General features: G+C 35.5%; 1 protein-coding gene across 2 annotated transcripts in view; it reads left to right on the top strand.

Moving 5' to 3' along the window:
• The window catches only part of ADGRL3 (adhesion G protein-coupled receptor L3), a 788,620-nt gene that overhangs the window by 626,447 nt on the left and 149,753 nt on the right, over positions 1 to 12,420 (top strand). For both annotated transcript variants that reach the window (XM_081302961.1, XM_081302962.1), the window contains 2 exons: positions 5,893 to 6,195; positions 8,196 to 8,299. In XM_081302961.1, the coding sequence (XP_081159087.1) occupies positions 5,893 to 6,195; positions 8,196 to 8,299 (407 nt within the window). The remainder of the gene's footprint in view (positions 1 to 5,892; positions 6,196 to 8,195; positions 8,300 to 12,420) is intronic.

Raw genomic sequence — 12,420 nt, forward strand, 5'->3', positions numbered from 1 at the left:
TGGGAAACCTTGACGAGAGGTACATATCTTAGGCAGGAAAGGAAACAATGGAGAAAACATGAAGAAGATAATCCATGCACTTAATGAATGGCAGTAAACATGTCTATGAAGTTCATGTTGAGACTGCAGTTTTATATCGTGTCTTAAGTATTACATTAAAAAAAGACATCCATCCCAAATAATAAATGTTGTGTAATCAAGCCTTCAGCCTCTTCTTAAAGGATTATGGAAATTCATAATGGTGAGATGCACAAAGTAACTCAGAATGTTAGTTTTAATATTAGAGTATTAAAAACTTGGCATATGGAACTGGATACCAATTTACTTACTATTTGTATTCTTATGATTTACTTACTATTTAAGCATATGGTTTCTCATTTTAAAAATTAGGATTTCAGGGCTGGGGATGTGGCTCAAGCGGTAGCGCGCTCGCCTGGCATGCGTGCGGCCCGGGTTCGATCCTCAGCACCACATACAAACAAAGAGGTTGGGTCTGCCGAAAACTAAAAAATAAATATTTAAAAAATTCTTTCTCTCATTCTCTCTTTAAAAAAATAGGATTTCATAGTAATAATTACTCTATAAACTTTTGGTCAGAATTAAATGAAATAATAGTAATAAGTAAAAAAAATTACAAAATGTTAAGCCCCCAAAATGTTAAGCACTATACAACTCTTATTTTCTCTGTTTTCTATTAGTTTATTTTGCAAACTATAGCCTATAATAATATTTAAAATAATATTTTCACTTTACAAGAGAGGCTGAGGGAAAAAACTAAACATTATAGACAAAATCATAAGAATGAAATAAACTATGAACAGCAAATATCAAGGGACAGAAGAATTAAGGTTTTACAAATGTTTTTGTTGTTTGGAATAAGGTTGTGAGGTCCCCCACACCATCCAGAGTAAGTGCCATATACTCAGTGTGACCTAAGAAGTCCTATGTTCTGAGGAGAATTCTTAATATGGAGTTCTATTTAACTGTTTTTATGGAATTATTAATTTTATGAGCTCAGTAATGAAAGCAAGATTATAAGAAAATTACAGAAGTTTGATAAAATATTATGTGTAACTAGTCACTCAAAGTTATTTTCTTTCATACAGTACTTTTTCCCAGATACACTACCACATAAGGCACTTATCACATAGTTTTATTAAGCTTCCTCTCTTTGTCTTCAGGTAAGATTCAGTAACACTATATACACTGAAAAAATGTCATATCACTTCCTTCTTGTTGGAAGATAGAGACAAACTCTTGCAACCTATGATATGGGTAGGAACTTTGCCAATCAATGACTCTTCTGTGAATCCAGACCATTTTTTTTCTCAGAATCTAGCAATAAGACAAGTTATATCTTGGACTCTGGTGATAGCATGTAGATCACTAGTACTTATTCTGCCAAAACCTGGTATTGAGTGGAGTCCCTGGGAGTTTTACATAGCAATAAATGGGATGGAGGGGAAGAGAGATCAAGGAAAGCTTTTAAAATTGACTTTTATTCTACTTAAAGTCGCACAGAATGGTATGACCCTGCTTGTAGACATCTCTCCGCGGCACAGTTCCAAGGAAATAAGTTCTATATTGATCCTTAGCATTAGTATGGCTGTATTAAACGGAGTCCCTCCAATGTATTTCATAACAAATTGAACTTAAAAAAAAAGATCTCATTTTATCTGTATTACTGCTTCATAAGAGCACATTCACTTTAATATGATTGTCTTGAGACAGGGTCATTTTGGAGGAAAGGATGTTTTATATTCTTCCTGATTATTTCCTCTTTGATATGTCTAGTGGTTTTCTTAATGATAGCATAAGATACATTTATGATAATTTTTCTAGAATATTCATTCTCAGGACTCTTAGGTACAGCATTTTCTATTTTCTTCTACTTATTTTCTCCCTTCTTTTGTGATACTGTACATTCTACTGCTTCCTTTTCTTTTTTTGTTTGTTTGTTTTTGTTGTTGTTGTTGTTGTTGTTTTAGCAGTTTTGGGAATTGGACCTAGGGCCTTGTGCATGCTAGGCAAGCATTCCACCTCTGAGCTACATCAACAGCCCATCTCCTGCTTCTTTGACCTATTCCTGATATTCATTTCTCTTAGAACTTACTCTTAAGCACCACACTAAAAGAAATGATCTTAAGTAATGCATGCTACTACATAACCCAGACTGAGTATATTTGGGTTAGTAGCTTTGGAAAGGCTCCTTGATGGTGTTGGCTTCCAAGCTAAGCCCAAAGTATAAATAGGAATTAACCCAGTGAAGGCAGGATAAGAATTCTGCAGCATGTACAAAGGTCTTGATGCAGGGAAAAGAAGCTACAGTTGGGGGAACTACTGGCAATATTTTATGGTTTAAAAGTAGAGTGAAAAGATGAGGAAACATTGTAAATGAGCTGCAGAGATGAACTAAGGGCTTTGAACATGAAGAAAAAAAAGTTCTTCTTTTGTTTGAAAGAAAGACAGAAACCAATTAAGGATTTTAATCAAGAGAATAACATATTTTAAGTTATACCCTAAGAAGTCTCTGGGGAAAAAAGGTACCAAATGGTTTGATTATGGTAATTTTAGAAACAAAAAGCACTAATTTCCATTTACATGTTGCCATTGTTAAATTTATTTTGGTGTGATACTGTAGTCTTCAAAAATCTGAAATGTGGGTCATTTAAGTAGAGTATAATGATACATGTATTAAATCTATGCTAAAAGATGAATCTATTCAAAATTGGTATGTCTCGAGTCACTGCAAGCTAAAATCTTGTAGTAGTGAGCCATTTGTCCTTGTTAAGACAATAGGCTAGAGAAGCTCTTACCACATGTGCAACTATGTAGTTTTTTCATAGTAAAAATTATTGCTGAACAAATCCTTTTTCCTGTCAGTTATATTCTAATTAAAGTATCTAGTTGAAGAAAGGCACATTCATTTTGAAAGCATCCTTCAATACCTACATAATTCTCAAGAAGAGAAAGAACACAGTTGAAAAAAGTTTCTATTTTAAAAGTATTTTTCACAATAGCTCACAGACTTTCCTGAACAAGTTAATTTGAGCATGAGATTATTGAGCTAATAGCAGATAACTGCTATGAATCTCCACTTTTATGGGATCAAACTAAAAAAGAGAAAGAAAAGGACTAGTGATGCTTTCTTTAAAACAAAAACTACAGCTCATTATCAATGAAAAGATTATAGTCCCTGTCAAAAAATTAAGTTACTCAAAATGGTCCCTTCAAAAATGATAATGAGAACTGGCATTACGTAAAGTAAAGGAGGCTGAGAAAAACACTTGGATTTCACTTTTAACTAGTGCCTTACTCCTCCCGCAAGTAGTATAAAATCAAAAAGAATTTTTCTGTCACCTTGAAAAATTGGCCTCAAATGTCCTTATATCCCAGTAGTGACACCTTTCAGATTTATTTTTTAAAGCTAATTACTTGATAGTGTCAAATATTTCATTTTCAAATCATTAAATATTCATACTTTTACATCATGTCTTGGAAACATTTCATTGATTTTATATGCAAATAATATATTGCATGATATTTTATTGCTTATCACCTTAAGAATCAATTTCACTTAATATTTTACAAAAAATGTTAAATTTTCTATTTGAATTGTATCAAATGCTTGAATCATTTTATTTTATGAATCCTGAGCTTTTATTTTGCAAAAACATTGAAATAAGAGTATTATCACTTTTCTCCAGTATTGCTTTCATCAGCAAAATAGTTAATAGGCTCCTGTATTCCTTCAGTGATGGTGGTGGGCCAGTGTAGACAATGGTGATGGAGATAAAACATTCAAGCAGAGGAATGAGTCACAGACAACAAGCCTTGGCAATGTGGGGTATTTAGTATATGTGGAAGAAGAGGGAAAAAAGATACTCTGCCTTCTTTATGAACTTGGAGCAGATAAATAAGGTTGTGCACATTACCATTCACACACACACACACACAAAAATGAATGTAGAGAAAAAGGAAAGTTGAGAGTGGAGGAAGACAAGACAGAGAAGCAAGAAGACAAAAAAAAAATCTTTAAGAAATGCTATAATAATTAAATGTCCAGAAATTGGTATGTTCTCCCCCTGCTGTGTCTATCTTGCTTCTTAGAAATTTTAGATACCCCAAAGGCATTGAGATGATACTGTGACCTCCTCTGGGGCAGCAGAGTTTTGAAGACCTTTAACACATGTGCACTTGTCTTTTTCTAAGCAGACAATGAATGACAAACAGCTGGAGGCTCATCACAGGGCTCCCCACAGCTCCTTAAACCTAAGTTATCTAGAGTCTGGCTAGAGCCAGTGCCCCTGAAGTTTATTGCCAACACGTGATGTTAAGAGTAATTTTGAATCTAATAGTAAGGAATTCAGTGTATGTATATGGAAAGACTAATGTTCTCATACATTCTCATAATTAGAATATGAATATATTTTTCCCAAATGATGATTCTTTAAAGTGAACATTCTCTTAGTGTTGTTAGGAGATCCCTAAAATCTGGGCAGGGAACCTAACTACTTTTATCTGTAACTTGAAATATGTTTTCCCATTAAAAAGAAAAAAGAAAATTTATTAAAAAGTAATTTAAGGACATAACTACCTGGGAGCTACTTATACTTTACATTAGTAAATGTCAAGTTTTAAAACTTTATTAAGGTGAGTCAGTGCTTAGAGTATCAAGGTAGATCACTAAGCTACTCTAATGTGTGTTAAGGAAATTGTACTGAAATTGCTCTGTATTTTTTAGCTTGTGACCATGTGTCTGTCCCCTCCTTTTTTTTTTTTTTTTTGCTTCTCTCTTATTTGCTGCATATTTAGAAATTCATGTTATACCTAATATGAATAGAGTATTTTATAGAACTATTTTTTTAATACCAAGTTTGAAAAACTTAACAAGAGGGCTTAGATTTTTAATCCCCTAATTGTCACTAAGGCTGAGAGCATAAGAAGCTTAATACTGCAATTTTGTTTTCTGTGATTAGAACTGAGAAGACCCACAAAAAGGCCTTTTTGGCAGTGGTCAAATAGCTGTGTTGCCAGTCAAGTGACACTCTGATACTTTGGTATTGGCTTATTTTTTCCATGTTTATTTTTTTTTCAATTCAGTTTTTGTGCTGTGATAGAGTATGCATAACCATTTTAAGTGGACAGTTTAGTGGCGTTAAGTACATTCATATTAGTCTGCAACCATCAACACCATCTCTCTCCATTTTTTTATCTTTCACAACTGAAATTGTGTACACATTAAACACTCTATCTCCCACCCTCAAGCCCCCTAACTCCAGTTTGCAGCAACTACAGTCTACTCTCTGTATCTACGAATATTTTTCCTCTTATGGCTGGCTTATTTCACTTGGCGTGATGTTATGAAGTTTCATCTGCATAGAAGCATGTGCCAGCATTTCCATCCTTTCTTTTTAAACATTCCAGAATTTTAATTTATAAAAAATAACTGGTCAATTAATACTCATGGAAATTCAAATCAAGACCATATTGAGATACTGTTTGATACTATTCAATTGGGAATAATTAGAAATGCTGATGGAATTTGACCATTATATATTATATACATGTATTGAAATGCCATACTGTATGTTATAAATATGTACAGTTCTTATATGATAAAAGTATGTACATATATAAGATTGAACCAAGTGTGGGAATGGATATAAATACAATCTTTATATACTTATAGGGGTAGGAGGTCGTGTAAAATGGTACAATAACTTGGGAATTTTTTTTTTTTTGCCATGTTTAAAGTGAAAATAAAGTTGAGGGGTTTTAGAGCCTTTAAACTCTGTACTGTCAAATAAAATTGGTTTCTGAAGTATGAAGGCTATTTGAGGTCGTACTATGAACAAGCAATATAGATGTTACCTTTCAAATTTATTTCAGGAATCTCTACTACAGGACCTCTGGGCATTGGAAGCACCACCACAAGTACTACCCTTCGGACTACAACTTGGAGCCCAGGAAAGAGTACCACCCCATCAGTGTCAGGAAGAAGGAACCGGAGCACCAGCACCCCATCTCCAGCTGTGGAGGTTCTTGATGACATAACCACACACATACCATCAGCATCCTCCCAGGTCCCAGCTTTGGAAGAGAGCTGTGAGGCTGTGGAAGCTCGAGAAATCATGTGGTTTAAGACCCGTCAAGGACAAATAGCAAAGCAGCCATGCCCTGCAGGAACTATAGGTAAGTCTGTCCTAGAGAACCAAAAGTTAACCTTATTTTTGTACTTTAACTTGAATTCCTAGAGTTCTTTTATATTCGCACCCCCGCCCCTCTGTCTTTGGTTACTACATATTTTGTTACTTCATATTCGGTTGAATTCTGAACTCAGTTAAATTACAATTTAAAGCAATGTATTGTCAAGAGTTTGAAAATGCACTCTGCAAAATTCACAGGTGAGAATTGGGTAGGAATACTTGTTAGATCAGTAGTGTTCAGTGTGGGTCTTGGGGTAAAATTACAGTTAAGCTGCAGATGTTCCTGCTACTCCAGGGAGGTATCTTTTCTGTGTAGGGCTGAAGAGGGAATCCCTGATGGCTGGGTTTCTGCATGCTTGTCTCCATTGGTGAAATACTGGTTGCAGAAAATGAGGTCCAGGACATCTATATTAGAAGATCAGTGAGCTGACATAGCATTTAACAAAAGAAATTTTCACCTGTTATTATAGTTGTCCCCTAGTGGTCAAAGGCTCTTAAGATTGTCAGGAACCATGCTGGCAGGAGCCACCTCCCACTAACCCACATTCCTGAGAGGGCAATCCCACACTGTGGTCTCTAGGCAACAGTGAAGAACTAAATAGCTTTATTACTGACATATTTATCATATCTCCAAACTGTAATTCTGTTATTATTTACTATATTTAAGAAAGAAATATGCTGATTTTTTTTATTGTTACATACATTTTGGATCTTTATAAATTGCTACTTGACACATTTTAAAAAATTTGCATTATTTCCTAAAATATACAAATATTTACACATCAGATTTTGCAAACCTACCCTTCTTAGAGACTGTGTTTGGTATCGGATTTGGTTTAGTTTTAGTTTAGAAAGTTCCAACATGATATATCATTCCAAATTCCATGGTATATGAAGTGGTGGGGAAACCAATGAGTATCTTGGTTTTTATAGAAGTGCACGTATATTTTTAACAAAGCACTTAATTATTCAATAATCTTTTTTTTCTTTTATGAAAAGGAGGGTGTATATTTATTTCTAAAGTTTCCTGTATATTAAAATCAGTAAGCCATTCAAACCCTCCTTCTTTCTCAGTTCTCAGCCTCAGTTCCTTCATCACTAAAAGAGAAATAACAACAGCCTCCATACTTGAGATATTTGTCCTGAAGATTAGTGAAACAACTTTATTTGGAAGCACTTTGCAGTACAGAAATATGCCATTATTGTTCTGTGAAAATTAGAGAAGAGGTTTAAAGAAAATCTTCTGAAGGCAGTGCAGAAATAAAGGTTACTGTCAGTGAACATCTAACTTAGTATATGCTCCTCCATCCACTCTGTAATTCCTTGTTCTAGGCCCTCACAGCTTCTCACTTGAATTACACCAACAGCTTTCTCACAACATCCCCATCACTTCCTCAAATTCATCCTCCATTCTGATGCCAGATTTATCTCTGTAACACCGACATCTGCTCATTTCTCTCCTCTCCTTAGTGGTCTTCTTTGATTTTCAGCACCCACACATGATAGACAAGGGACTTTGCGATCTGACTTTGCCTCCCTTTCCAGCTCCATTTGTCCAGTAGACTCCAGTTCCAAAAACTTGGAGTCTCCAAAAGACAGCGTATATTTCCTCCACTTGGAATCTCCTTTCCCACCTGTTTTCCTGAAAGACCTGTGCACGGATTCCTTTGAGACTCTTCTATCCTGACTCAAGCAAGAAGGTCCACGTTACAGAAGTACCACATCGATTGAATTCAGGAAATTCTTCCCAAACCTTGCACAGTTGCAGCAAGTTTTTAAAAATAACAAAATGTTTTTGTTTGTTGTACAGTATTTTTCCAATGCCAACTCTTTGCCAGGCACCGTATCTGGAGTTTAATAGACATATCTCAATTTAATTATCTTACTTTTACCTTCATTTATATTTAAGCATAGCAAGGATGTGGAGTCATTCTAAGAAAAATGGTTTAAGTATTCGAAACAGACATATTTCTCTCATTATTATAGGTGTGTCAACTTACCTATGCCTTGCTCCTGATGGAATTTGGGACCCCCAAGGACCAGATCTCAGCAACTGTTCTTCTCCTTGGGTCAATCATATAACACAGAAGGTAAATAGTGTGACTAATAAGGAAGGCTTTGCTAAATCTATATCCTCTGTTGCTGATTGTTAACTGTTGAAAACAAAACAGTCAGGAGTTTTGTTTTGTTTTGTTTTGTTTTAAATCAATGTAGGAAAACTCTCTGTTTGCAAATGTAAAGCCAAAAGGTCAAAGACGACATATTGATTATAAAATACATAGAAATAATAACAGAAATGAAAAAGAAACACTCTCTATTTTTTAATTTCAGATTTAAAGACAATCCCCATTATACTAATGGCTAATTTTATAATTTGATGTTTTTAAAGTGCGAATCCATGAATTTCCTCTAAGCCTGATAGTATTGCTTATAATAATTTTATTATTAATAAAATTTCTATGGTATTGTGAACTACAGATGTAAAAGTCTAAGAGACATTAGGCCTCAAACAAACAAAAGCTTCTAGCATATATGCATTTGGATTTTTCCTGTGGAAATCATAATTAAGATAAAAAAAGTTTACCTTTGGAATTTAAGCCATTTGATAAATGTTCTCTAACTAATCATTTATCAGTGCTAAAAGTATACACATGTGTGACAGAATCTTGCAGACTCAAATTTGCAGGGCCTATTTGGTTGCAATATGTTGAACATTTTTATTATTAATGCACTGTGGGGCTTTGAATTGATTTCATTACAAACAGAGACCAGATGTGCATTTATGCCAAAAGGGCTGTGAGATGGATCCTTATTATAGCAATTTATGTGGATTTATGCACTCCTAAAATGGAGAGTCCTTCTATGGCACATTAGCTATGCTGAGGAATTTCTGAAAGAGATTTTTCCTGAGAAATATTACAAATGATGGCCTTACTAAAAGCATGCCTGTGCCATTTGCTCTTTTCTCTATTTGTTTTTAACCAGGCTTATCCTCAATAATATACTGTATAATAATCCATAAATATCTACCCAGTAGATCATTTAGCAGATGAACCATAACTATCTATTTACCCTAAATCATGGAAGAACAGTGGCTATATTGACTCTAGTTACCCTCTTACATATGCATCTCCATACTTGTTGCTATTCATAATGATGCTTCTCCAATTTCAGCACTATTCCTGCCACAGTTTTTATGTCCTTTGATTTCATTACAATGTAGCTCAGACCCCAGGGCAAATAACTCTTGCTGGATATATCAGATTAAGAGATCAGTAGCATATCTTTTTACATTAGCAACTTTTAAAAAATACTCCCTAGCTCCTTAGCCCAGGGGTTAATATAAATTCAATAATAATTCACCTACAAAGCTAAGTGTTTTCATGATAATTTCTGAATGTGGTTGGACTATTTCATTGCAGAAATTACTGGATGACTTGAACTGATAATGATATTTAATTCCTTTCTTTCCTCTGCAGCCCTGCTAATCTTAGGACAAAAGAGATAATTCCTGTCAAAGACCAGACAGCTGTTGGCCATTTGATTTATGGATGAGATGTTTTTGTTTTGTTACATGGCCTGTACTCTCAGAGCATTTCTTTTTAATTCTAATGAATCTATAAGATTATATTATATTGTATTGTAATTATATTAAAATTAAATAATTTAAGGAGCTGAAACTTATAATAATTCCTTAAATGTGTAAACTCTAAGAGGAGGCTTTTGAGTGCTCTGAATTAGCGTTTAACTCACCCAGGGTCCGCCCAAGTATATCTGAGGTTTTAGCTGGTTCTGCTTCCTCTTGACTTCACACCCTTCACCACAGTGGTTAAACTGTACAGAGATTACGATGGCCTTCACATCACCATGTTCACTTACCTAGGTAGTCTCTCCTCACTCTGTCCACCCTTACCTAGTTGTGTCTCTCATGCCTCCAGATATTTCCGCGACTCACTGAACTTAAATGATGGTTGAACAGATTTCTTAACCACAAAACAACAGCACTTTTAAATATTAGCCATGTAAACCTCCAAGAAAGGATAATCCATGAATGTTGTCCATCGAGTTATTCATTAGCTTTTTCCCTCCCAAAACATCCTCCACATAAATCATTCCATTCCTCATCTCTTTGCACATCTCAACACCAAGGTCCCAACAATAAACAGATGGACCTTTCCATGAGGGTGTGTTTACAGTGGCACTTGGGCAGTGAAGACAGACTGCAAGGGACTGAGCTGGAACCCAGAGCTAGTAATAGAGCAAGAGCTGTTCCCAGCCTTAAAGCCTTGTAGATAAATAGATTAGAAATTGGAAGCAGAATGCCTTTGAGAAGCTCGCACTCTCTTTCCATTCAACCACCCCACTGGCCAGAACCACTGGAAGCCACAACTGAGGGGCTTGCTTAATGAATTCTGTTTAAGTCCACCTCCTAGGGTGGAGAGCAGGCTGGAAGAGGGTGGAACAGGACCCTGAACTGGCAGAGGAAAGTTGCTGCCCAACACAGTGCTGAGCTTTTCTCTACTCCCTTCTTTAACTTTCTTCCTGTATTAGTCAGCTTTTTTGCTGCTGTGACTAAAAGACCTGACAGGAACAATTTCTGAGGAGGAAAAATTTATTTAGGGGCTTATGATTTCAGAGGTCTCAGTCCATCGATGGTTAACTCCATTGCTTGGGGCTTGAGGTGAGGCTGTACATCAGAAGAATATGGTGGAGGGAGCAGCTCACATGATGTCCAGAAGGCAGAGAAAGACTCTACTCTTCAGACAAAATACATACTCCAAAGGCATGCATCCAGGGACCCACCTCCTCCAACCACACCTTACCCGCTTTCAGCCATCACCCAGTTAATCCCTTCAAGGAGAAATTCACTGATTGGGTTAAAGCTTTCATAACTCAATCATTTCTCCTCTAAACCTTCTTGCATTGTCTCACACATGAGCTTTTGAGGGACACCTGACATCCAAACCTTAACACTTCCTTTCTTACTCTTTCTTCTCTCTCCTTCCTTTCTGTTTTTCTAACCCTTCTCCTCTGCTCTGAATTCCTACTTCTCTTTTTATGATTTTTTTTCTGCCATATTTGAAAATTATAATTTTCTCACCAGTAAATATAATTTTCTCCCCAGCACCTAGAATACTTTCTTGATGAGAACTAATAAAAGACAGAATTTTTACAGAAAGGGAAATTTCTCCCAATGATGATATGTGAGGGAGGTCTTTAAATAGAAGAGTGGAAGGCTGGATGGATCTAGGTGAGTGAATGGATGGATAGATGGAAAAGTAGATCAAAAGGCAAATGGATAGATAGATAGTGAATACATATACCCTCAAATGAATGTATAAAAGTGTTTTCTGGTTTTTATTGAAGGCAACAATTAGCTCTGAGCCTTGGATCCTGAAATATATGTGACAAAATATCACATTTCCTTACCTTCAAAATCATAATCTCTGATTCTGCTTGATCTCTAGCTTATAGTCAATTCTTCAAAGAGGAGTTTGTATTTCTACCTTGTGTACTTTTAAAGAATTAATTTCATTTTTTAATTTTACCAGAGTTTTTTTCATTTAAAATTCTACCTTGAGAGCTGGGGATGTGGTTCAGTGCTACAGTGCTCTCCTAGCATGCACCAGGCCATAGGTCTTGATCTGCAGCACCTGAGAATAGATCTATGACATTATAGTTTTGAATTGCTTCCTTATTGTTTACATGCAAAATGAGGTGTGGCCTGGTTCAACTATTATGTGAAAAAGAATTATCTTGAGTTGTCACAGGCAATAGTCTCATTTTTTTATTTCTAAAAAATGGGTGTTCCTTTCTTTTATCTGTATACAAGTTATTGGCAGATTTTGAGAATGTGAGTTTCTTCCTACATTTTCTAAACAGAAGTGTGAAGATCTAGGATTGATATTGCTATTTTATGATTTAAAAAAAAAGCCAACTTTTTGTCCTGGGGGATTAGATTATAATCTGTCTTCTATATCTTAATTATCCCATTTTAACTTCCTAAGAATGAAATGTAATTAAATTGTTTACTAATTCTACCAGAGGTAGGTGGGTGCTCTTAGTCGGCTTTGTCACCTCTGTGACCAAAAGACCTGAAAGGAAGGAATCATTTTAAAGGATGAAAATTTGACTTGACCTGCAGGGTTTCAGAGAACTCAGTCCACAGACAGAAGGCTCCATTCCTTGGGGCCTGAGGTGAGGCAGAACA

The sequence above is a fragment of the Spermophilus citellus genome, assembly GCF_964194105.1.
Source record: "Spermophilus citellus genome assembly, chromosome: 8".
Lineage (NCBI taxonomy): Eukaryota > Metazoa > Chordata > Mammalia > Rodentia > Sciuridae > Spermophilus > Spermophilus citellus.